The sequence below is a fragment of the Pseudopipra pipra genome, chromosome 26 (assembly GCF_036250125.1).
Source record: "Pseudopipra pipra isolate bDixPip1 chromosome 26, bDixPip1.hap1, whole genome shotgun sequence".
Classification (NCBI taxonomy): domain Eukaryota; kingdom Metazoa; phylum Chordata; class Aves; order Passeriformes; family Pipridae; genus Pseudopipra; species Pseudopipra pipra.
The window spans coordinates 1765047-1791347 of NC_087574.1; the positions used below are offsets into that span (position 1 = coordinate 1765047).

General features: G+C 56.0%; 1 protein-coding gene across 2 annotated transcripts in view; it reads left to right on the plus strand.

Moving 5' to 3' along the window:
• The first annotated feature begins 4515 nt into the window (after positions 1 to 4515).
• Positions 4516 to 26301, plus strand: part of SCN4A (sodium voltage-gated channel alpha subunit 4) — a 44708-nt gene continuing 22922 nt past the window's right edge. Inside the window, exons 1-12 of one of the 2 annotated variants that reach the window (XM_064636703.1) lie at positions 4516 to 4739; positions 15833 to 16131; positions 16419 to 16537; positions 17480 to 17569; positions 18215 to 18343; positions 18436 to 18527; positions 20159 to 20476; positions 21606 to 21669; positions 22535 to 22676; positions 23433 to 23645; positions 25557 to 25721; positions 25953 to 26076. In XM_064636703.1, coding sequence (XP_064492773.1) covers positions 15868 to 16131; positions 16419 to 16537; positions 17480 to 17569; positions 18215 to 18343; positions 18436 to 18527; positions 20159 to 20476; positions 21606 to 21669; positions 22535 to 22676; positions 23433 to 23645; positions 25557 to 25721; positions 25953 to 26076 — 1720 coding nt within the window. In that variant the 5' untranslated portion in view covers positions 4516 to 4739; positions 15833 to 15867. Of the gene's footprint in view, positions 4740 to 6089; positions 6238 to 15832; positions 16132 to 16418; positions 16538 to 17479; positions 17570 to 18214; positions 18344 to 18435; positions 18528 to 20158; positions 20477 to 21605; positions 21670 to 22534; positions 22677 to 23432; positions 23646 to 25556; positions 25722 to 25952; positions 26077 to 26301 lie in introns of those variants that run through there. The other variant, XM_064636702.1, reaches the window with a different exon arrangement.

Genomic DNA, 26301 nt, shown 5'->3' on the forward strand with positions numbered 1-26301 from the left:
GCACTGCTTTTCAGAGGGTTAATTTGCTCTCCAAACCCAGCCTTGGTGCCGGGGGTGCTGGAGGGTGGAAACCCTGCCCACAATGTAATGCCCTGGTAATCCCTCATGGGGTGGGAATATCTGCCTTTTCCCTGCCTGCTGAACCAGCCAGGCTTTGGGCATGGCCGTGGAGAGGGGATGGAGGAGGAAGGCGAGGAAGAGCACAAGGTGGTGCATCATGAGCTGTCCCGGAGTTTGTGGGGTGCCCTGGCCCCTCTGGGTCAGAGATGCCACCACCACACCATAGCCTGGCCCTGTTCCCCACCATGAACATCCTTCATCCTCCCAGACTGAGCTCCTGCCTTGGCAAACTTTGTCTCCAGGAGCAAGAGAGGCCTCAAGTGCCCTTTCCCAAACCTGCTGGCCTCTCCCAGCCACACTGAGCTCCTGAGCCACCCGATCTCAGCAGAGCTTCTCACACTGCCTAGGTTGTCATTTCTCCACGTTGCCACATGTCCTTCCTTAAATAAAACCCACTTGCTGGCCCCTTTCCAGACTGCAGGATCTCCAGAGATCCCGTTTGGTCTCTCAAAGAGGCCTTGAGAGGGAAGCAGAGCTCCAGACCCCATTTGAGGTGAGATGGAAGATGTTCCACTAAACAACCCCCCTGAGCCAGCAGCATGCTCTGCATCACCAGCCAGGAAACCTCCAGAGGAGCACAGCAGCTGTCAGATGAATGCCTGTCTGCAGCCAGGAAGGGACCACAGGTGAATAGACATCCCTGACCATCATTAGGAAGACGATGTTTCAGCAGGGATGAGGCAGCAGCAGTGGATTGTGCCAGGGCTGGGGCTGCTCAGTGGGAATGTCCCAGTTGCCATAAAGCTTTGAAGAACACTGGGTTTGCACCTATTTACAGCTGCAAATGGGTTTTCTGGGTGATAAACCTGAAACTCCAAATGACCCGCTGGGGTTTGCTGGGCTTTGACCCCCCTGGTCTCCATGGAGCAGGACAGGAGCCCATGGTGAGTATGGCAGGGATGTGCCACCTCTGTGGGGACTGGACATCAGGCTTGGCCTGCAGGAAAGGTTTTCCAAAGCATTTGCTCTGTCACTGGTGTGGACCTTGCCCTGCAGCCACATAAGATCATAGAATCAGAGAATTATGGAATGGGTTGGGTTGGAAGGGACCTTAAAGGGACCATCTCATTCCACCCCCTGCCATGGGCAGGGACACCTTCCACCAGCCCAGGTTGCTCCAAGCCCTGTCCAACCTGGCCTTGCACACTTCCAGGGATCCAGAGGCAGCCACAGCTTCTCTGGGCAACCTGTGCCAGGGCCTCCCCACCCTCACAGAGAAGATTCCTTCCCAAAGATCCCAATGATCTTAGAGGTCTTGACCAACCTAAGCCATTCTGAACCTGTATCTGGGCAGACTGTGCCCGGGCAGAACAGGAGCAGGTTTTCCCCGTCCCTCCTCCAGCACGGCCGGGGGTGTCACAGCCTGGCATCCCCATCCCCCAGCCTGTCCCGGAGGTGCTTTGTGTCCCCCTCAGGGCTGGAGGGGTGTCCGGGGAGGGGGGTGTTTTTCCTGGAGCCGGAGGGTGGCACTGCGGCCCCTGCACAGGCACCGACACCGGATCAGGGTGTCAGCGCTGGAGCGCGGTGTCCCCGCACGGAGCACGGGCACAGCCGGGGGGGACCCGGCCCATCCCGGGGTGCCAACGCCCGGTGGCTCCAGCCTGCTGGAAGAACCCAGGGATTAAGGTAAGACAGCACACTGCTTTGGGGGAATGCGCATCCCAAGGCTTTGGAAAGAGCTGGGACCCCCCAGGATCGCTCCCGACAGCCCTGGCCAGGAGAGGTTACCCCGCGGCGGGGATGGGAACAGGGCTGAGGGCTGGGAGCGCTGTGCCTCTGCCTGATGCTTCGTTCCCTGCCTGCACCCCCTGCTCCTCCCGGGACTGCCAGGCCACCCTGGCTGGGTGCAGAGGCTGCCCTGTGCTTGCATCCCCTCTTTCATCCCCGCTCTGGGATGTTCCCGGCTCTGCAGCTTGGGGAATTCACCCTCCCCGTGCCCCGGCTCGCTGGGGCAGCTTGTTTCCTCCCTTTCTGTGCAGGCAGCTCCAACTCTGCCCAGCTCCTGCCTGCACAGACACCGGCAGAGGCTGGTCCCACAGAGTCCTGGGGATGCTGCCAGTCCCACGGTTCTGGCAGTGAAGGAGAGCTGGGGAGGGACTTTGGACAAGGCCCTGGAACGACAGGACAAGAGAGAATGGCTTCCTACTGACAGAGGGCAGGTTAGATGGGATATTGGGAAGGGATCCTTCCCTGGGAGGGTGGGAAGGCCCTGGCACAGGTTGCCCAGAGAAGCTGTGGCTGCCCCTGGATCCCTGGAAGTGTCCAAGGCCAGGCTGGACGGGGCTTGGAGCAACCTGGGCTAGTGGGAGGTGTCCCTGCCCATGGCAGGAGGGTGGAATGAGATGGTCTTTAAGGTCTCTTCCAACCCAAACCATTCTGGGATTCTGGGATTCCATGATGCATCCAGCATCACAAGCCCAGGTACCTCAAACACTCCAGGGTCCCTCAGGCTGGACCAAGCACTGCCCTTATCCCACCCTGTCACACCAAGAACCCATTTTTCCCACCCAAATTCATGTTGTGAGTACCTCTGGGTACTCCAAGCTCCCATTCCTGTGCAGGGGGACAGGAGCAGTGCCCTTGTGCCCCCTCAGTTCTGGGCTGAGCACCCTGCAGTGCCCCCAGAAGGGCAGGAGCCACATCCCAGAGTTTCCACACTCATGTGCCTCATTCCAGATTTCTCTGGGCTCTAGGCAAAGTAAAAACAGGCATGTGCAGCTATCACAGGCTTCCCAGTGGTGACAAGGCTGGGCTTGGGGCAGCTGCAGCTGCTGGAACCCCCCAAACTTCCTCTGAATTTCCTGCTGCAGCCAACGGAACAAGTGGAAAGTCCCCACAGTCACAGCAGGGGACGTTCCCTGTCCCTTCTCTCCTCACCAGCCAAAACCACTGACCCCTGGATGTACAGGGGGTGTTCTTTTCTCATGGATAGGGGCTGTTGCTTTGCTGCTGAGCTCCCAACAGGCTCCTGGTGCAATCTCTGCCTTGCAGCAATCCCCTGGGAGCTGACATGGGGCTCTTCACTCTCTCCTTCCCTTGCCTTTATCCACTCTGAGCCTGGCTGAGGCTCCAAGTCAGCAAGAAGAGCCCTGGGGTTGGTTTTTAGCTGAAGAAATCAAAGTTACACCTCCCAAAGCACACCTTTGGCATCTCCTGTGCAGAGCTAATTCTGCACCACCTCTCTTCCATAAGCCAACCCCGGGCTCCTGCACTGCCTCATTCACACGGTCTGGAATAGAAAAGGAAAATTATTTTGAGAAGCAGAATTGAGCTAAAACTTCACTTCCCAGCACCCTGGGTGCTCAGGTCTGCAGTCTTGGCCCTGGTTTTATGGATTGTGTAGGATGCTGGTGATGACAAAGAGCCCCAGGGTGAGGGGCTGGAGGCAGGGAAGGGGATTGCTGTGGGAAATCACCAGGGAGGGATGCCAGGCTAGGGAGGAGAGGTGCTGCAGCTCCACTAAAGCCCACACCAACACTGGAAAGTCCCTATGGAGTGTTTTGGGACAGCAGAAGGGACAGAGACGGTGGTGTTGGAGAGATGATGAGCCCCTTTTGACCAGGCTGAGCGCTGGGGTGGTTGGTCCACCCTCAACACAGCCCTGAGTACCCCAAAAGGGGTGAGCCCTGCAAGCTGGGTCCCCCTCTGTGCTCTCCTCCTAATCCTGGGTGCCTACCAAGCACCCTGTGTACCTACCAAGCACCCTGTGTACCCCCAGAACTGCTTGGGCATGTCAGGAGCACCCAAAAGCATCAGGAAGGGCATGAGGGGAGACAACCCCATGGCAAACCCCTATTTCTGTGACACCCTGGTTCTGGTTCAGCTCCCCATGGGCAGGATGTGCAGTGAGGGCACAGAGTGAGGTGTGTTGGTGTCCCAGCAGGGTGACCCCGTGTGGCTCTGGCCATGCCGGCCACGGGATGCTCCTGGTGTGCAAAGGAACACGGTGCTGGTGCAAGAGGGTGGGTGTGGGGGGATGGAGAAAAAACTGCCAGACACCCCTCGCGTGTAAGGAGGAGCCACGGTCAGCGCTGGGTGCTGCACAATGGGAATACCGTTCCCAAAGAGCCACGGGCTTGGAGACAACATTGGCAGCGGGGTTGGCACCGACTGTCCCCCAACCCCGCCCTCGCAGTTGTCCCGCTGCTCTTTCCAGTTGCCTGTCACTGCTGGGAGAGACCGGCGGGGAGGTGCTGGCCAGGGTCGCCTCCACCTCCCCTCCAGCTCCCCCACGTCCCGTGTGGTGCCGAAGCCAGCCCAGAGCCACCTCCACCTCTGGGACACCGCGTCCCCGGCCGGGAGCATGGCCAGGGCGGGGGGGTCCCGTCGGGCAGGACCCCCCGAGCTGCGGGAGATGCGGCTGCGGGGGCTGCGGGCGCCGCCGGCCCCGGGACCGGCGCGGGGGGGGGACACACGAACGCCACAGCTGAGACGGGCCGAGGCTACCTGAAGGACCCCGCATGTCCTCAGGTTTCACTCATGACCATCTGACAGCAGCGGCAGCTGCTCTGCCAACAGGCACTCGCGGAGCCAAAGCCTCCTCCAGGAGTCGAAGGGAGAAGGAAATTCTGGCCCCAAAAAGTCTCTTCCTTGGGATTTCGCTCTCTCTCCACCCAACAGTAAGTACTGGGTTAGGCCCTGGGCTGCTGCCCGCTCACCTGGGCAGGGTCTGCGGGGTCTTGGATGTCCCCAGCTTTGCCATTCTCGCTGTGCCTGCAGTGTATAAGCAATGCCTGGGGTGTGCAGTCTTGGTGCTGGAGGTGGATGGGAGCAGGACACCCCCCAGAGTCACTGGGGTGGTATTTAGGGCTGTAGGCACCTGCTGGACCCCCCTGCATGGAAAACAACCCGTGAGAGGGGAGAAAGTCCCCGCAAAGGTGCAGGCAGGGCACGGGGAGGAGTGTGCCAGCAGCCAGGGGACCCTCAGTGGCCACTGACCTGTGCTGGGACAAGAGGGGACGGTCAGGGACGTGACGGGCGACTGGTTTCTGAGCCACCTTCCCACCCGAGCAAGGGAGCTACAGGCAGGGCTTAAAAGTCGCAAGTCTCCTTTCTCCTGGCTTCTCCTCCTGGAGGTCTAAATATAAACCTCGGCTTGGCCAAGCCAAGGTTGCAGGAAAGGTCTGCGGGTGCTTCTCAGTGTCTCCTTCTGGGAAGGCACCTGTCCCTGCAGAGCCACTGTCCCCCGTGGGGCAGCAGGGAGGGACCCCCGTGGGGAGAAGGGGAGGACATGGGACCCCTCTGCCGTGCTGGAATGGCAGTGATGGGATGGCACAGGGGTGGGAGGCCTTTCACAGGCGGGGGCCACGGGAGCACAGGCACAGCCCAAAGCTTCGGGGTGCTGGGGAGGCAGGATGAGCCCAGTGTGGGGTTCAGGGCTCACATCCTCCTGCCATGGGAAGCAGAAAAACAGGCAGTGCCAGGGTGGGAGTCAGATCATTTTTGGGTGCTGTATTCCCCCATGTGCCTGTGGCTGTGCCAGCTTCCATCACTCGCTGCGTGGGCAGGACCCACCGTGCACCTTGTGACGTTCTGGGGTTTATCCAGGGGCAATCACCCCCCTGGCCCCCCATCCCTGACTGCTTCCTCACTCCCCACAGCCGGGGCTCAGTTGCAGAGTGAAGTTTGCAGACAAGCAGGAGCATTTCCTCCCCTGCCCACACTGCCGCTGATGGAGTTGTCAGGGATCAGCCTGGGAATGTGGCAGGCAAAGGATTGAACTTCAGGGAGGCAACAACTCCATAAAACCCTGGGAACAGCAGGAAATCCCAGTCGGCCCCGTCACACAGGAGACATCCTGAGTGGGTTGATGCCGTGAGGGCCGGAACTGCCTCCTCCAGCCCTTGCCAGGAAAATGCCTGATTGAAAATGGTTTTGGGGCCAAAAGAGAGTATTTCCAGGAACTGGTTAAATAGCACAAAGTCCTGACTTGATTCTATAGTGCTAATATTTGAACAGAATGTTCTGTTTTCTGGTGTGGGCAGAAGGTCAGGACAGAAGGGCTCTGTGGAGCTTTTTGGTCAGCTCCAGCTTCATTTGGAGATTTGCTGGATTTGGGGTAGGAGAGCAAGCAGCAGCGGGTCATGAAGAGAAATCCATCATCATTTCTGTTTCCAGGTTAGACTAATGAGGTTGTTTCTGTGCAGGGGAGGAAGGGGGAGAAAGTGGTGGATGCTTTGGGGAATTATGAGGGCAAAGATCCCAGCTGTAGCTGCGGAGATAGTGGGAAGGGTGCCCAGGCTCTGTGCCTGTCCAGCTGCCTCCTTCCTTGGTTACTCACGCAGCCCTTGGAATATCTCATCTTTGGGTCCTCATTCTCCATCTCCATGTGGATTTGAATGGCATCCCTTGGGAGCTGGAGGGCAAGAGTGGTGGTGTGGGGGTCAGCACCCAGAGGGCTGTGACAGCTGCAGGTGCCCCGTGCGGGTCCTGATTTCCAGGGTGTCTGGTCCGAGGTATTGGGGTACAGAGGCTGCGATGGGAAAACGGGCATCCTTCAGCCCTGGGATGCTGCAGGGATATTGCAAATCCCACTGGAGCAGCAGGTCTGGGACCTGCTGCCAGTGCTGTGTTGGTGATCCCTGTGGGAGCCGGTGTCAATTCTGGCATCCCTTGGAGGTGCTGCGTCCCTGCCCCCCGTGCTCCCCGAGTGTGGGGGACCCCGGGGGGATAGCAGGTCATTCCAGCCCCACGCCATCCTCCCTTCCACCACGCTGTCCCCTCGCTGCCTTCGCGGCACAGCTCAGATCTTTTCCAAGCCCGACACGAGAGCTGCCGGCAGGGAGGAGCAGGAGCTCGGGATGACACCCGAGTGCCGGCAGTGGGCAGTGGGCAAGCGCAGGGTCCCCTCTTTAACCCTTCCCCGCCTGCTCGAGCCTCCACCTCTGCCAATCCCCCCCCAAAATAAACCCAAATCGCCCTCCACCCCGGTGTCCCCTTTGCAGCGATCCCCTCCCGGGGGTCACAGGGATAGCGGGATGGCGGGAGGGGGGGATGGGGTGGCATCCCCCGCTCCGGGCAGGAGGGGGTTAGTGCGTTGCTACAGAGTGTTGCAACCTCCTATTTCCATCTGCGGCCGGGGAGAGTATCCCAGGACTTCACAGCTCCCGGTCTGTGTGTGCCACCCCCGCCCCCAGCACAGCAGGTACCCTGGGGTGGGCCGTGGGCACACGGGCATCGAGTGCCACAGTCCCCGGCAACTCCAGGACAGCAAAACTCAGGGAATCGTATGAAATTAATTTCCACGTGGCTTATGATGCTGGTGGCACCTGCAGGACTCAGGATTTCGGGGGGGACAGTGGTTTATGTCCCAGGGGCGCTGGTGCCCCCTCAGCACGTTGAGCATTAAGGATTTGACTCCCTGTCAAATCCTCCAGGGACAGGACAGGCTCAGCTGTGTCTTTCCAAGGAGCTGGGGCCGGGGAGCAGCACCTTGTTTGGCAGGTGCAGAGCAGTCGTGGTGGTGGGGACCCCGTGGAAGGTGCTGCTGCAATGGGCTGTGACACTCAGGGTTGTGCATCGTGTCCTTCTCCTCCCTGTAAATCCCCCAGCGCTGGCACAGCCCTCAGCTCACTGGTGTCCTTGTCCCAAGATGGAGTGGGTTGGCTGCTGCCAGGAAAGGGGCTGGAGAGTGCTAGGAGGTCTCCTCTTGGTTTGCTCAAGACAGGCAGTCTCCAGCAGGCAGAAAACAGCAGAGCAGCATCACTCCCTTAGCAAGGGAACTCATTCACCGTGTGCTTAAAAGCACAGTCATGGGATAATTGGGGTTGGAAGAGACCCTAAAGATCATCTTGTTTCACTCCCCTGCCATGGGCAGAGACACCTTCCACTAGCCCAGGTTGCTCCAAGCCCCATCCAACCTGGCCTTGGACACTTCCAGGGATGGTGCAGCCACAGCTTCTCTGGGCAACTTGTGCCAGGGCCTCCCCACCCTCCCAGGGAACAATTCCTTCCCAATATCCCATCTAAACCTACTCTCTGTCAGTGGGAAGCCATTCCCCCTTGCCCTGGCACTCCAGATCTGTGTCTAAAGTCCCTCTCCACCTCTCGAATTAGGCCCAGGCAGCCACACCACGGGTGTGTGACCTGTGGTAGCACAGGTCTGGTCTGGACCCCCCTGAGGGACTGTGGTGGCACGTGGGGAGCAGGAACCTGCTGCAGCATCTCAGTGCCCCTGTTCTGGCTGGGGAAAGGCACCTCCTGTTGCTGGGCTCGCTCTGGAATTCCTTTCCAAAGGCTTTCAGGCCATCCCTTTCGCTGGGGGCTAAGGGGGGTTGCAGCAGCACAGCTTCACCCGGCGCCTCGGGATGACGGATGCTGTTGGAAGCATCCCACATTCCTACTGGCACACTTGGCTTGGGCCACGCTTCAGGCACAGGAACAAACCACACCCAGAGGAGGGTAAAAAGCCACGGTGGTGACAGGAGGCAGCACAGGGGACGTGTCACTGAGGGCAGCCAGAGGTGCCTGAGCCACCCAGGCCACGGGGCTGCCCCGCCCAGCGCTTTATAACCCCAGGAATTCAAAGGATAATGCTGAAAAATGAAAAACTAATTTTTTTTTTTCTCATTCTCTAGCTCTTCTGAGCCAACTACTATTTGATAACACAGTGGGAAAAGGCTTGGGGCAACTCCTGATTTCCTCATTTGTGTTGTTTTCTCCTTGTGAAAACTGAGCCCCCTCTGCTTTTACAGCAAAGCAGCCTGAAAATACAGTGAATTTCTAGAACTGCCACAGTGGTGGAGACCCAGCATCCCACAGCAGTGTTGTAGGAGCCATTTGTTCGCAGAAGAAAATTTTGGAGACTTCACTTATCTTTCCAGATGGTGTTTGTAACGTAGTCACAGCAAGGCACTAAGGGATGACAATTTACCCGGGGATGGTAAACATCAGACTCCTAAATGGCTCATTATCGTGTTACAGAAAGGGGTGTAAACTTGTTTATAAAATGGCTCGTTTTGTCTGGCACAACTGAGGGTGTTTATCTGAGTTACTGACAGAAATACATATAATCCTGAAAACAGTAATGTGGCTCCAGGCCCTGCTCAGCAGCCAGTAAATCCCCCACCTGCAGGACTTAGCATGAACCTCTCCACCCCCAGTGCTATTTGTGGACAGAAAAAAACCCATTTTACATTAGAGTTTTTCAGTTTTCCCACATTTTTCCCCCCCAAACTTATGGAAATTACATAAGGAAATAAACAAATAAACACACCAGGGGACTTTTTCAAGCCATGACACCCCCTAGGACCACGCTGGAAGGTTTTTTTTTTTCTTCAACCATCAGACCTTACAGCCAAGTTTTTTGTCACCCTGTACATTTGTGCTGTCCTGACCATACCAAGTGTCTGTGCCCTTGGCTGGGTTTCAAACAAATGCATGTTCTCCTGGCAGTGGCCTCCTAGTCCATGGGATTTGGGGTTTTTCAAACCTGTTTAATGTGTGTAGGGGTGGAGAGGGGACCCACTAAGGAGGATTCATGGGTTGGGAGAGCAAGACCCAAGGCATGGCTCAGGGGTCTTGGAATCAAGGAATGGTTTGGGTTGAAAGGGACTTTAAAGACCATCTCATTCCACCCCCTGCCATGGGCAGGGACACCTTCCACCAGCCCAGGTTGCTCCAAGCCCCATCCAACCTGGCCTTGGACACTTCCAGGGATCCAGGGGCAGCCACAGCTTCTCTGGGCAACCTGGGCCAGGGCCTCCCCACCCTCACAGGGAGGAATTTCTTCCCAATATCCCATCTATCCCTGCCCTCTGGCACTGGGAAGCCATTCCCTGTGTCCTGTCCCCCTATCCCTTGTCCCCAGTCCCTCTCCAGCTCTCCTGGAGCCCCTTTAGGCCCTGGAAGGGGCTCTCAGGTCTCCCTGGAGCCTTCTCTTCTCCAGGTGACCCCCCAGCTCTCCCAGTCTTTCTCCAGAGCAGAGGGGCTCCGGCCCTTGGAGCAGCTCCGGGGCCTCCTCTGGACTCTCTCCAGCAGCTCCACATCCCTCTTACGTTGGGGGCCCCAGAGTTGGATGCAGAATCCCCCCCTCACCTGCTGCCCACACTGCTGGGGGTCAGCCCAGGACACAGTTGGCTTTTTGGGCTGCAAGTCTCCTCCTGGGCCGGTGGGGATGTGCAGCAGGGAGTGTGGACAGTGTTTGTGGCAGCCCTTGGGACACATGTCACCCATGGCTGAGCTGTGACTCATCCCCAGACCTCTCAGGGCCAGCTGGTCCCCGTTGCACCGTCCTGCCCCACCCCGGGGTGTCCCCATGGGGATAAATAAACGGGGTGCAGAGGGTTGGGTTATCCCGTGTGCTTCAGCCTCTGGGTGCTGGTGGGGTGGCAGTGGTGCCTCCCAGCAGGGTCTGGGCTGCAGGTAACAAAGGAGGGGGTGCTGCAGGATTGGGCTTTGCTTGTGCTGGGATGGGTTTGGACTGTGTGTGGGTCTGGTTTCCTGAGCTGCTGGGTGCTGGCTCATCTCCCCTGGTGCTAACACAACTCCAAGAGTGTGGGCCAGCCCTGGGCTCACTTGGCACCATCTGTCCCCTGCTCATTTCCTTTGTCACACGAGCCCCTTGTTCCTCACTAATCCCTGCTCCAGGGCCCCCGTGCCGGGCACTGGGAGCACTTGGCTGAGCATCACCTGGCTCTGCTGGTTCTTGCTGAGTGAAGCTGATTTACACTTGCTGGTGGCCATTCTGATTGTCTTCTCACTTGGATTTATGTCCCTGTTGGTCTCTCTGGTGTTTTTACAGTGTGACCTGTTATGTGGCTGAATCTTGCAGGGCAGGTTTATGGGTAAACTTAACTTATAGCTCCTTGAGCTGTGTTTGAATGCTGCAGATGGTCAGGGGGTCCCACTGCTGCCTCCCAAGTTCTGGGTATCCGTAGGGCTGAGATCTCTCAGGAGCAACTTGTCTTCACTTGAAACACCCCCAGTTGTACCTGTCCTTGTTAACCCAGCCCTGAGTATGGTGGGGAAACAGCTGCATCCCTCTGGACTGATTCCCCAGGAGACTCCAGGTTTGCAGATGCTCTCCCAAAGCAGAGGGAGGGGCAGAGCCCCAGGGCCAGGGTGACCCCAGCCACTCTTTGTCCTCCCCACCACGTGTCTGTATGCAACAGCCAAGAACATCCTTCCCCCTCTTCCTCAGCCCACGGGAGGTTATTTTCTGTGCAGGGATGAAGTGCCAGCTCTGGGTGAGGTGACTGTCCCAGCAGTCTTAGACAGGACCCTGCCACCCTCCCATCTGTGCTGGTTAAACAGAACCAGCACCTCTGGTACCTCCCAAACCACCCCTGTTATTTCGGAGGCTGATTCATTTACGTGTTGCCTCAGAGCACCAAAAATATCAGAGGAAACTGAATTTTTTTCCAAGTCAAGGCCAGGCACTTCTGAGCAAGAAGCTGCTCCCATTTGCTTGCTGGTAATTGCTGATGCTGGACTGGGGGGTGAGATGCTCATCCATGGTGTGTCACAGGAGGTGTGTCCAAAAGCTGCAGCTCACGTGTGTCACAGCATAAAGGAGTTACTCAGCTTAGCTGGGCTGCCAAAATTTAAGAAGGCAATAAATAGCAGATCAGAGCTTTATGACTGATTTCTCACCAGGATAATCAATGGGCAGGAGTCTGCCTTTAATTCAGAACCCTCAGAGGTCTCAGGTCTTGGAGAGCTGGGGCAGAGCCCTGTGGGACCATGGGGGTGATTCGTGCCCAGGGCAGCTCCTGTCTCTGGGCCTGAACTGCTTTTACCTGTTGGAGAGGCAAAGAGTTTGATCTGGGTTATTTATAGGAGCTGCTACAAATGTGCCAGGATGTGCCAGGCCGGGAGCAGGGGCTGCTCACCCCATCCCCATGGCCAGGGAGGCTGGTCCCAGGGTGAGACACCTCTCATGGGGTGGTGGGACTGGGCTGTCTGTGTCCCACCCCCTCTGGTGTGGGAACTGGGAGAGACAGAGGGGCTGGGCTAAGCCCCTCACACAGCCTGTGTTCAGCTCTTGGCTCCTCTTTTTGGGAGCAACAATCGACCAGAGACGCTGGTGGCTGCAGGGCTGTGGTGTGTGGGAGCTGGGCATGGGCTTAAGTCCTGTGTTTGATCCCTGGAGTCACCCCACTATCTCTGTGTGGACACAAAGGGGTCAGAGCAGGACCAGGTGCTGCAAAAGACCCCGAAAAGCCAGGAAGCATTTTCATACTCAGGGCAACATCCCCTTTGAGGCCTCCCAGTGTAGCCTTGTGGGATGGTGCCCACCCCCAGCACCTCCCTCCACGGCCCTGCTGGCACCTTCCCTTCCTTTCTGCTCCCCTTCCCAGATCCACAGCGCTGGCTCTGCCTCCTTTCTCGCCCCCTGTCCTCCCTCCTCTCCATCACCCGAGGACAGAGCTTTCCCTGTCTCTCTGACCCCTCAGCAGCCAAGCCTGTCTCTGCTCCATCAGCCACCGGCACGACACGATGGCTTCGAAACAGCGAGAGGAAGAGCAGACACGGGCAGGAGCAAAGCCGGTGCTGCTCCCTCCAGCTCCCCTCCTGCTCCCTCTCCCGCCGGGACAGGAATGAGCAGAGTCATGGGGCTGCAGAAACCTGAGCCCGGAGCTGATCGCTGGTGGCAGCTGGAGGCAGAGCCGGGCACAGCGAGGGGACACGGCGGTGCTGCCCGTGGGAGGCTCCAGGGAAAGCGTGGACCAGGCAGCACCCCCTGCACTGAAGGGCTGGACAGCAGCGTTGCTGCTGGAGGGGCTGGAGCCCCACTACACATCCCGTAGCACAGGCTTGTCCTAACAGCTCTGCAAAACCCTGTTCCCAGGGAAACTGAGGCCACCTCGAGCAACAAGCTCCTGTGAGTCCTCAGAGCTGCCAGAAGGTGAGGTGGGAAGGACCCCCACGGGTGCTGTGGGTCCTGCATGTCTGAAGGATGCTCCAGGGAGTCAGACTCAGTGATCCCGATGGGTCCCTTCCAACTGGAGGTGTTCTGTGACCCCATGCACCAGTGCATCCCTGCTGGGACTTGGGGTGATAGAGCCAGACACAGCTCCAGTTTCTGGCTTGAGCTTTGAGGCCACTGGTATCGAGGAGCAAGTTTCTAGAGCTGCTCAAGTAGAGCATGAAATGGGTGTAAATCCAGAATAATTCCATGAGGAGCAGCAGTGGTGGCACCTGCTGCCCCAAAAATTCTCTTCTTGCTGGCTTTGATAAGGTCTCACCTTTGGGTCCAGCTGGAGTGGGGGGAGATGGGCTGTGCCCTTCTATAGTGGCTGCTCTGGGCTCTGATTTGCATCAGTTTGGGCCACAAGCTGGGTTGGAGCTGGACTCTGCTTTGCAGTGATGTGACTCAGTCCATGCTATTAAATAACCTTGTACAGCAATGGCAAAAGCCTCCCTAAAACAGAATCACAGAATCCTTCGGCTTGGAAAACCCCTCTGAGATCATCCAGTCCAACCATTCCCCAGCACTGCCAAGGCCACCACTAACCCATGTGTCACATCTACATATACATCCCCCAGGGATGGGGACTCCACCACTGCCCTGGGCAGCTCTGCCAGGACTGGACAACCCTTTCTTGTAGAGAAATGTTCCCAATATCCAATCTAAACTTCCCCTGGCACAACTTGAGGCTATTTTCTCTCCTCCTGTCCCTTGTTCCCTGGGAGCAGAGCCCGACCCCCCCCCGGCTCCCCCCTCCTGCCAGGGAGTTGCAGAGAGTGAGAAAGTCCCTCCTGAGCCTCCTTTTCTCCAGACTGAGCCCCCCCAGCTCCCCTGTGCTCCAGACCACAGATTTAAATACAAAAATTGACGCTCTGTCCACTTGATTTTGTTTTTAAAAGTTGCCCTTTCTGAAAGGCAGCAGGTTGCTGCCATCCCTGCAGCAGCTGCATTTTGAATGAGCACCAAAGCCATGGTGCCAAAATTCAATTCAGCAGCGACAGCAAGGGACTGTGGTGGTTTCTAAAATGCAGTTACACTGTTCTTCTCAAAACCAAAACCTCCCTGTGTCATTGCTTTATCCCCTGGCTTTACCATCACCACAGGAACATCGTGATACCATTACACACCCAGAGTCTCTCTTCCCATCAGGGCTGTAAATGTCCAGTTCTCCCCAGCCACAAAGGGTTGAGGGTTTGCAGCTCTCAGCACGGCAGAGCTGGGCTCTGAGGAGTATTGATCCTAAAGCTTTTCAGGGTCAGGTGCTTGGCAGCATCACAGAAAGTTTTGGTTTGCCAGAGGGATGCTTGTTTTGGGGAGGGTGAGGCACAGAGGTCCAGTGATCCCGGTACCCCTGCAAAGCAAGACTGAGCATTAAGGAATATTGGGCTCATCTCCTGCACAAGCTGGGGGTTATGGGTCAACATCAAGGCAAATCAAGGTGAACCAAGGTACAGGGGCTCAAAGCAAGAACCTTCCTGGTGTTGAGGAACTCTGTGTCAGGTGTCTCAGCCTCTCTCGGGCCATGGCAGACGCATCCTCTGGGTGCAGCCACCCCTCCCCTCCCCACTTTCCCCTTTCCAACCATTTTTGTTGTTCTGCTGCAGAGGAGCCATCCTTAGCTGTCCTGAACCACCCAGCCTGTTCCTGTCTGGGGATTCCTCCCTGTAACATTAGGAAGTGCCATTATTGCTTTGCTTTTTGGCTCAAGGTAAGACTTTAACCCCTTCCTGTCGGGAGCAGAGCCACCCAGCACTGCAGGTTCCTTGTGTTCCCCGTGGCTGGGTGCTGTGACATGGCCATGACCCTGCAGGACTCGGATCCTCTGGCTGAGCAACCTCTTCCTTTGGGCACCACACATCCCTTGTGTGAGGAGCAGGAGGGAAGCTGTTGCTGCCCTGCCAAGGGGAGGCAGCTGGAGCAGTGCCACTGCTGCCCAAGGTGTTTTGTTTTGTTGAACAGCCGTGCTCTAGGTTGTGAAATCTCATGTCTAACACATCCAGCTGGTGCCAGGGACACCAACTGCTCAGCTCATATGGTGCTCGGCTTCACAGGGCCTTCTGATCAGAGGTGGAATGGGGTCTGGGAGGAGAAAAGCTCACTTGGTGCTCTAACCAACCCTAACCTCGCCCCAGCGGGTGAGGGAGGGGATTGTCCCACTCTGCTCTGCACTGGGGTGGCCTCCCCTGCAATACTGTGGCAGTTTTGGGCACTTGGTGTGTTCAGCTGGAGGAGACTGAGGGAAGACCTCACTACAGTTCCAGCTTCCTCAGGAGGGGCAGAGGAGGGGCAGAGGAGGGGCAGGCCCTGAGCTCTGCCCTGGGGGGATCAGGGATGGGACCCAGGGAATGGCCTGGAGCTGCGTCAGGGCAGGGTCAGGTTGGGTATTAGAAAGAGATTCTTTCCCCAGAGGGTGGTTGGGCACTGACCAGGCTCCCCAGGGCAGTGGGCACAGCCCCAAGGCTGCCAGAGCTCCAGGAGGGTTTGGATGATCCTCTGGGGCACAGGGGGTGACTCTTGGGGATGGGCCTGTGCAGGGCTAAGGGTTGATCCTTGTGGGTCCCTTCCAACTCAGCACATTCTGTGATCCTGAGGAGAAACACATGGGATGCTCTATCCGTGAGCGATCCACACATAATAACCCTTCACGCCAGCCCAACATTCCTGCCACAAACCCACTCGCAAAAACCCCACTGAGATCCTCCACCACCTGGGCAGAAACACCCCCAAACCCATTGGCAAAACCCCACCGAGACCCTGCCACCACCTGGGCAGAAAGGCCCCAAAGCCCCGCTGTCCCCCCAGGCTGGGCGCGGCCGGCCCGGAAGCAGAATGCGAGGATGGCCAGCCTGCCCTTCATCCCGGGCCCCGAGAACCTGCGCCCCTTCACCCCGGCCTCGCTGGCCGCCATCGAGCAGCGCATGGCCGAGGCCGAGGCGCTCCGGATAAAGAGGCAGCATGTGGAGATGCCCGAGGAAGAGGAGGTCAAGCCCAGCAGCGACCTGGAAGCCGGCAAGAACCTGCCCCTCATCTACGGCGACCCCCCCCCGGAGCTCATCGGGACCCCGCTGGAGGACCTGGACCCTTTCTACAAGGACAAGAAGGTGAGGGGCAAAGCTCAGCCCATGGGTGGGCTTGGTGTTAGGTGTAAGTCCCAAGGAAAAGACCAAAGCAGGGACCTTCTCTCCCTTTTACCGTGCCCCAGGGTCTCCTCTTGATCATCCACTGCCCTAGACTGTGGTTGCTTCTCCCTGTTCCTTGGGAAAGCCCCAAGCCTTTGGAGTTGCAAACACACGTAGAGGTCTCTCGTCTAACAGCAGCTCTTGGTCTGTGGGTGTGTCAGGGGTGTGCAGAAGGGTTAACCCATCTCCTTCCCCTCTTTTCTCCACAGACATTCATAGTCCTCAACAAAGGGAAGTCCATCTTCCGCTTCTCAGCCACCCCTGCCCTCTACATGCTGGGGCCCTTCCACCCCATCCGCAGAGGAGCCATCAAAGTGCTCGTCCATTCATATCCTTGATCTCTGGGATGCTGCTCTGCTGCTCAAACCCTGGTGCTCAGAGTGCAAACAGACCTGGGAGAGGGCTGAGAGAAGGGTTTCATGATGGTGTGGTGAGGAAACCTCTTGGGTTGCCCCCCAGCATGGCCAGGACCCACTGACCAGCCAACCAGTCCTTTAGGAGTGGGGGCTTGAAGGCTTTGGGCACCTTGGTGGCACCAAGAGCTCGGCCTTGGTTGGAGAAGGGAGGAATCTGTTTGGTTGAAGAAGGGAAGAAATCTAAATGGTGGAGCTTCCTAGGAAGAGGTTGAAGGTGTTTGAGGCCTGGAGAGACTCAGAAAGGAAGGGAAATGTTTACGGGTCAGGGGATCCTGTCCCACCTGGGAAGTGGGTGAGTTGGGGAGCTCAAAGGATTATTTGGGAGAGGGAAGGGAGAGGAACTGGGACACTGCAGTGCAGGGGAGGAGACACCTTGGGCAGTGCTGGGGCTTTTGGTGTGAGACAAGCAGAGATGGAAAGGCAGGAAAGGACCCCAAGAGCAGGAGGGGTGCTAGGGTGGGTGGGAAGTGATCCCAGCAGAGCTCTGGTGGCAGCAGGGGTTGGTGGCCAGGAGTGGGGCAGAAAAAGAGGAGGTGTTTGTGGCAGAGGGGTCAGAGAGGCAGGGAAAGCTCTGTCCTGGGGTGATGGAGAGCAAGGAGCACAGGGGGCAAGAAGGGAGGCAGAGCCAGCACCAGGGAGCTGGGAAGGGGAGCAGAAAGGAAGGAAGAGGCCAGGATCACACATGGGAGCAGAGGGTCCAAGGGAAAAGTGTGGGCACAGGAGGAGCAGGTCAGGGGGAGGGAGCAGGTCAGGTGGGAGCCAGGACAGGAGGAGCAGGGATGCTTGGCTTCATAACCGTGGGAAGGGGATGACCCAGGCAACAGCCACAGCATTTCTCCTTGACCAGGTTTTAAATTATTCAGCATGTTCATCATGATCACCATTTTAACCAACTGTGTGTTTATGACCATGAACAACCCCCCGCCGTGGTCCAAGAATGTGGAGTAAGTCCCTGTGACCTCCCCCGGCCATGGGGGCCACCCCAGCTTGACAGGACCAAGGCTGAGAGAGGGGTGTTGAGTTCCAGGCACCCTTCAGAGCAGGAGGGGTGTCACTGGAAAATGCTGGTGACCCTCTTGGTCTCAGGAGGAATCTATGTCAGGCATTGCAAAGAGTGTTTCAGAGCTACCCAAAACGTGGTGGGGGTCCCATGACAGGAGTCCACTGTAGAGCAGGTTGGGTTGGGTCGGGTCATTGGTGACATTCTGGAGAGGGTGAGCAGATCGACCTGTCCAAGGGTCATGGACAACCTGTCCCAGGTGAGAGGGGGATATCCAGCATTTCCTGCTGTGGTTCTGCACAGTCAGGTCTCAGCGGGGTTTTACAGAGAGCATGGTGGTGTTGGGACATGAGCAGGGATCAGAGGTGTTGCAGAATAGTCCCCAGAGGGATGGGTACCTCAAAATGTCCCAACTTACCTTATGAGGTGAGGTGAAAAGCTCCCCCAGTGCTGAAGCACCCCAGAAACTGAGCAGCCCTCCAGACTCCGCTCCCCAGGGTGGTCCCATTGTCAGGGGTGGACAAAACCTCATCCTGAGCCGGCCCTTGGACCTTGGGGAGCATCCCCCGAGTCACTGCTCCCGTTCCAGATACGCCTTCACTGGGATATACACCTTTGAGTCCCTCATCAAGATCCTGTCGAGAGGTTTCTGCATCGACGACTTCACATTCCTGCGCGACCCGTGGAACTGGCTGGACTTCATGGTCATCTCCATGGCGTGAGTTTGGTGGGATGGGGGATGACGGGAGGTGTGCACACTGCTGAGTGCCTGGCAGAGACCCTGAAGCCCTTTCCTCTCCTGTCCTGCAGCTACATCACTGAGTTTGTGGACCTGGGGAACATCTCTGCTCTCAGGACCTTCCGCGTCCTCCGCGCCTTGAAAACCATCACTGTCATACCAGGTGGGACTTAACGAAGGGCTCTCCCCTCTGTGTCCTCCCCTGAGCTCAGATGGTCCCACCTTTCACAGCAATTCCTTGTTCTTTTGACAGCTCTAGGAGAAAACAGAGGAAATAAGGTATTCCATGCTTACAATTTTCCACAAAATTCAGCTTTTGGGTCGTTTGGCAGGAAAAGCCCCTGATGAGCCAGACATTATTTTTAGGGCTCCTTGGAGATGCCTTAAGGGGGTTTGTGCTCACAGTGGGTTTATGGGCTCGATAAACCAAATAGCTCAATTCTTGGAGCCACAAACTCAGTTTTATCCCCACTGCTGAGCTTGCTTGGATTGAGATATTTAATGGCTATTGGTGCAAGAGCCACGTGGTGAGTGTTTAGTATCACCCCAAACCTCCTGCCTGTGGTGTGAGGAGCACGTTACCAATTATCTCTGATGGCTGTTCCCCAAATCTGATACCACCCTGCTTTGGTACCAGCTGATGCAACCAGTGATCCCACAGAAGGGATCACTCAGACCCCTTGAAGAAGCACGAGACTGAACTGGAACTGATAATCCCTTGTGGTGAATAAATTCTCGTGTCCCTGCAGCCTCCAGATCTTTAGGGTTCACATTTGAACATTTTTTGCCTTCATCAAACAGGCTAAAAATTGCGTTTAGCAAAATGTAAACTGCTGCTTTTTTAGGGAATGACATCCCCCAGAGGCTCTGCAGAAATAGCAGTTGCAAAAATAAGCTGGTTTGAGAATGGCTGACCTTGGCCATTTCCCAACCAGACAAACCCTTGAAGAACAGGGTTTTACCTCAATAGTTTGGGGAACAAGGAGCAGGCGTGATGAGAGGGCTGAAAATCATGTCTTTGGAGAACTGCCTCCACATGAGAAAGCTCTGTGCCCAGAGATGCTTTTAGGATCAATGCTGGGATGTCCCAGCATCACCCATCACCCGTGCAGACCTTGGGTGATGGGAACACCATCCTCCCTGGCAAAAGCCCACCAAGGATCCGTGGATGAGCCTCCTCTGTGGAGGAAGCAGCGATGCTGGGAGGGGGAGATGAATTAGTCCAGATGCTTAATGCAGATGTCACTTTGTCACCTTCACTTGGACACACTGGGGATTCTCCAGCTTGAAGGATCAGGATGGAGGGTCTGGCTGGGTTTCTGACCACCCAAGGGACAGCAACACATGTGGTGTTGGACCACACAGGCTTTCCTGGAGCTGAGGGAGGTGCTCAGCATCGTGCAGCTGGGCCAGCAAGAGCTTTTCCATGTGCCACTGTAGTGGTTTGGGCCAAAAAAGGCCAGATTGTGACATTTGGGGGAAACAGAAAGTCCAAAGGCTGGGGTGAGCTTTGGCTCATGATGTCTCAAGGTTGGGATGGGGAGCCTTGACCAGCACCAGTCCAAGGGGGAGAGTTTTGGGGGAAGGGTTTTTACTGCTCAGCAATGTGTGGGGACAGAGGGACAGCTGGGATGTGACATGGGACACGGAGCTGGGGGTCTGAGCCCATGGAAGGGGAACTTGGTGACGCCACATATCCCCACCAGATCCAGCAGCTTTTGGGAACACCACAGCACGTTCCCCCACAATTAGCAAAGGAGCAATTAGCTCAGTGGTGACACGACTTCTCCTCAGGGCTGAAGACGATCGTTGGGGCTCTGATCCAGTCGGTGAAGAAGCTCTCAGATGTCATGATCCTCACGGTTTTCTGCCTGAGCGTGTTCGCCCTGATCGGCCTCCAGCTCTTCATGGGCAACCTGCGCCAGAAGTGCGTGCGGTGGCCCCCTCCCAACATCACCTTCCTGGGGGACTTGGAGCTGGACAACGACACGTTGGTCAACTCAACATTTTACGACTTCGTGGATGACTTTGCCAGCAACTTCACCGGCAACTTCACCGGCAACTTCACCGGCAACAGCACCTTTGATTTCGAGGCCTACATCAGTGATGAAGGTAAGTAAATGCTCATGCAGCCCCTTCTCTCCACACCCATCACCCTGGTGGGCTCCTCTGTTTCCCTGCTCTTCCTGTGCCAGAACAAGATGGTTTGCTCACTTGGATCTTCCTGCCAGGGTGCTTTGCAAGGAGATGTGGCTGATGGGTGAAACGGGTTGTGCACACACACAGGAGGCACAGATGGGATCAAATCCACCTTGACAGGGAAAATGTGGTCCTCCTGGACAAGCTAAACTCCTCCAGAAGTGTTTCACCATTGGAAAAACCAGTGTCTCCATCTCTCACTGGCTCGTGAGGGCACAATCTCCCACTGGAGTGGTCAAAGCAGGGAGACCAAACCCTGCAGGAGCAGATGGGGCCTCAGGTGGAAATAGAGAGGGAAGGATGCAGGAATGACATTTCTCACCCACTTTCACAGCTGCATCATAGCTGGGTCCTTCCCCAGGTCCACAGTGCCCCGTGAGCATTGCAACACCACGACAGCCACAGGAGGGGAAGGAGGGAGAGGTGGGACCAGCACAGTCTTCAGGCAGTCATCCAAAACTGCTACTTTCCTATCCCTTCTTTGAAAATTTGGTCCCAAAGTGTGGGATTTTGTTTGTTCTTTGGTTTTGAGTTTTTGAGTCTGCACTGGAGTTCTAAGGAGGAGCTTTAAGGAGCCCTGGTCTGTGAGCAGGGCGAGCTTCTCCACTGGGCAGGGGATGGGAGTAACAGGAGGAAGGCAAAAGCCATGGAGCAGTAGCAGTTTCACAAGGTTTTTCTGGGACTCCTGCAGTCCCCCATGCTCACTGTTCCCGGGGAATGTCCTGCTTTTCCCAGCAGAACAGGCCAGCCCTGATCCTTTGACCACATGTTAACCCACTTTCCCAGGAGCGCTGACCCTGGCCAGCTCCAAAGCTGTTCATGGGCTTGGGAGTCCTCTGATTAAACACTGCCATGAACTGGCACCAACACAAAGAGTAAAGTCAGAAGAGATACCCCAATGTCCAATGCCGGGATTCAGTGACATTCCCTGGGACTCAAGGAATTTCCCTGACAGCAAGTTGCTACCAAGAATTTGAAAATCAATAAAATTTATTTATGTATTTATTTATTGTTATGTCTTGCTCTTTCCCCAACTCCAAAGCCAATTTCTACTTCCTGGAGGGAGCCCTCGACGCCCTGCTCTGCGGGAACAGCAGCGATGCCGGGTGAGTGCAGTCCCTGCTGGGGGCTGAGGGCCCCTCTGGATCCCTGGGAGGGGATGAGGGAGGTGGTGCAGCCAGTTTGGGATGGGACGGGTCTGGGAATGTTGCTCTGCAGGCGAGCAGTCTGGGCATCCCAATGGATCAGCCTGGGAGGGATATCAGTCTGGGCATCCCAATGGTATCAGCTTGAGGGGGGATATCTGTTTGAGCATCCCAATGGATCAGCTTGAGGGGGGATATCTGTTTGAGCATCCCAATGAATCAGCTTGAGGGGGGATATCTGTTTGAGCATCCCAATGAATCAGCTTGAGGGGGGATATCTGTTTGAGCATCCCAATGGTATCAGCTTGAGCAGATATGGACCCAGGCATCCTGACTGTATCAGCCTGGAGGGGGTATCAGCCCAAGCATCCCAACTGCATCAGCTTGGGCGGGTATGGGTTGGAACATCCTGCTGGTATCAGTTTGGGGGAGTATCAGTCTGGCCATCCTGACTGTATCACCCTGGGGGGAATTTGGTCCAGGTACCCTGGTGGTGTCAGCTTTGGGGAAGGTGGTATCAGTCCAGACATCCAACTGTATCACATTTGGGGGGCATCACTCCGGGCACCCCAACTGTATCAGCTGGGGGGGTTGTTGATGGGAACATACCGATGGTGTCAGCTTGAGATGGTGTCTCTCAGGGCATCCTGACTCTATCAGCTGTGGGGAGGGTGATATCAGTCCAGGCATCCAAACTGTATCAGCCTGGTGGGAAGGGTCCCCCCAGTGCATCTCCACGTCCCCAGGGCTGGAGGGTTTGGCTGTGGGTGCCAGAAGGGGCAGTTTGGGGGGCTCACACCAGCTGCCCCCGTGGCTCCTTTGGCAGGAAGTGCCCCGAAGGGTACGAGTGCATGAAGGCAGGGAGGAACCCCAACTACGGCTACACCAGCTACGACACCTTCAGCTGGGCCTTCCTGGCCCTCTTCCGCCTCATGACACAGGACTACTGGGAGAACCTCTTCCAGCTGGTAGGCACCACATTTCTGTCCTTGTGCAAGAGCTCCTCTTGTTTCAGTGCTGCCCCTGGTCTGAGACAGGTGAAAAGTCATTGACTGGAAATTTGTGGGTCCTTGTCTTGTGGTTTATGGATCCAGAGGTGGTGCCTGGTCCCATCCAGTTCCCTGACCTGAGAGTTCAGTTTATTTTCCAGGGCAAAGCCCGGGTGTGCTGCAGTGGTGCTGTCAGCTCTGTCATGGAAATCAGGGATTTATAAGGGTATTTATTGCAGCTCTGGCTTGAGCTGAGGGAGAGGGTAAGGAGGGCAAGACATGTCACTTGTCCCCTCATTGAGTCATCCTCTAGGGAGACACCACAAAACCTGGGTCCAGAGGTTGTTCAGGCTGTTCTATGTCCTCTGGAAAGGATTATACCCAGATCCAGAGTGAGAAAAGGACCACTTTGTCCCAAGGGTGAGACCTGAGAAGCTGGGGGCTGAGGGACATCAGCCCCTCCCAGCACAGCGAGTCACTGATGAAATGCTGTCCCACCTCCACACGTGCTCACAGCCCTGGGAACAAGAGGGCTGTGCTGAGACTTATGGCTGCTTCCCACAGTTCCTAACCCAGTGCTGCAGGAAGGTCCACTGGGCAATGACCAGCCCTTGGGGAAGCTGGGAGCAAAGTATTTTCCTCCTCCCACAAATGGGAGGGTGTCCCAGTGCAGGACATTTCCTTGGAATCGTCGCCAAAGCGATGCCATGACAGCCCTGCCTCCTCTTCCCACAGACACTGCGTTCAGCAGGGAAAACCTACATGATCTTCTTCGTGGTGGTCATATTTCTTGGTTCCTTCTACCTCATCAACCTCATCCTGGCAGTGGTGGCCATGGCTTACGCTGAACAGAACGATGCCACGCTGCTGGAGGAGCAGCAGAAGGAGGAGGAATTCCAGCAGCTCTTGGAGCAGCTGAAGAAGCAACAAGAGGAGCAAGAAAAGATGGTTGGTGGGAAGTGTGGAGGCCGAAATCTCAGGAATGGGGGAGAAAAGGGAGTGTGGTGGTGCATCAATTTATGTAAAATCCAAGCATGAGGCCCATTTGGTTCATAGGAAGGGAAGATAATCACTGAGTAACTATTCTGTGGGTCACAGATGAATCAAAAAGTTGAGATACAATCCTGTGGGGTAAAAAAAAAAAGGCTGAAAATATTTAATTTCCACATCCAAATCCCAGGACAGGGAGCACTGGGAGGCAGCAGAGAGGAGCAGCATGGAGGGGGAGTGGTGTTTGAGAGGAGGAGGTGAGGGACAAGGCATGAATGTCACCAGAACTAACACTGAATCTCCCTGGAGCACATCAGGAGCCTGGCAGGGAGCTCGGGCACAGAGTCATCAGGGTACAAGGGTGGTGCCCAAGGAAGATGGGGCAGCTGCAGCAAAGCTCAATGTGTTTGCAAACCGTTTGCTTTGGCCTGGAGACAGAAGAAAGGGCTTGAGAGACCCTGAGTCTCACTGGGGAAGTTCTGGTGCCCTCGTGGGAGCCAAGGAAACCGGGTATGGTGGAAGATGAACCTGCTCATTGCAGGAGGGTTGGAAATGAATGCTCTTTGAGGTCCCTTTTTCAAACCATTCTGGGATTCCATAAATGCCAGGTTGGGAGAGTCCTCCAGGATCATCTGTTCCAACCTCTCTTGGCAAAAGCATGACCTAGACAAGAGACATTTGCTCTGTTGTGATCCCAGGGTGTTACCTTAGCCCCTTTTTGGTCCTTGGGTGTGTTTTTTCAGCACAATGTGCCTGTAAAAACATGGCCAAAAGCCTCTGTGATGTCTGGGACCATCTCTAATCATCATTTTGATCTATGTCAGCAACATCCACGGGAGCCATCCCTGCCAATCTGTTAGTTTGGGCAAAACACCAGCTCCCTTGCATGCAGAGAGACACAAAACAATGTTTGACTGTCTCTAGAGCTTATCTGTGCTGAGCCACAACATCCTCTGAGGAAGTGGCTTGTTTTTATCTGGCTGCTCCTGTTTGCAGGATGGGGCTGAGCAAGCCCTGCCCGAGGGACTCCAGGGTTGGAGGGTCAGGCTGAGCAAACTAACCGGGAGTTGGCCAGAGGCTTTATTAAGGGATGTTACTCCTTTCTAGGCCCATAGACAAATTAAAAAGACAGAGAGAATAAGGCTGAGTGTGAGGGTAAAGCACCTACGAGAAATGGGGGCTCGGGTCTGTTTAATATGCCATGACTGAGTGTGGAAACTGTGTTGGGTCTCAGCGATGTGCAGTGGGAATAGGGATGTTCCCAATCCTCTGTGGCATCCTTAGGGTGTAGTAAACTTCAGATGTTAATAGCAGTGTCAGAAAGAAAAAAAATAAAAATAATTTGTTGTGCAATAATACAACACCTGGGGGGGGAAAAGTAATTAAATTTTGATCCAAACATTCACAAATTCAGTGCAAGTCCAAAAATCTTGGAGATCACACTTCAGAATTATCTTTGAAGATTTTTCCTCTTTCCCATTTGGAATGAAAGCATGTTTCAAAGGCTAAATTTTCCTGCAAGACAGAACTGAGGTTCTGCATAGTTTTGTCCTTATGAATTATTCCTCTTGACCAAATTTGAACAGATTTAATTCCTCAGTGCAAGTGAAAGGGAAAGGCTTGGAACTGCTGGTGAGCTACTGCAAAGATGTGTAGAATTCCTGAATGGTTTGGGTGGGAAGGGACCTTAAAGCCCATCCAGTCCCATGGGCAGACCTTCCACCAGCCCAGGTTGCTCCAAGCCCCATCCAACCTGGCCTTGGACACTTCCAGGGATGGTTTTCCCAAGCCCTCCCCAGCCTGGTGCCCGCTGTGGGATGGTCCCAGGGCCGTGGGCAGGGGGTGATGGGGCTGTGGGTTGTTGTGCAGTTGCAGGACCGGCGGTCCAGCAGTGGTTCCCTGCCCAGCACTGTGGCCGAGAAGGAGCAGAAGGAGCACGACTCGGACCTCAACAGTGACCAGGACAAGGCCAAGGACTGCAACGGGCAGGTGATCCCCAAGATCACCCTGCAGAGATCTGATACAGTGATTGATGTACGTGCTTGGCTCTCCCTCTGCCATCCCCGAGGGTGCCCACCCTGACAAACCCCCCTGGAGGGATGGGCCTGTGCCCAGCTCATTGTGGGTTGGGTCCTACGAGCCTCCAGCCCACCTGGGGCTCCCACCTTGCACCCCGAGGTCTCTCCACACCGTGCCCTTTTCTCTGCCTGCTGTCCTTCAGTGCATTAAACAGCTTCTCCCCTTCCATCCCTTCTCTCCTTCTAGTTCAACCCAACTTTTGAGCCAGAGAAACAGGACCACAACCACCTCACTGTGGGCAACCAAGACGGGCCAGGACTCGAGAAGAGGGTGGGAAGTGCCATCAGTGTCATCTCCAACGCTGTAGAAGGTACATTTCCCCCAGCCTGGGTGAGGGCTGTGGGTGCCCTGTGGTGTGTTGGTAGGTTTGGGTTGGTGACAGTGGCTGTCCCAAATCCCCAGCCCCACGCAAGGGATGACTCTGAGCCTGAGGTCTCCATACAGGGTCAGGGCACTGCAGTGATGCCCAAGCAAGGCTTTTCATCCTAGCTCACTTGGATGATGCCTGGAGGCAATAATCCAATATCTCACACAA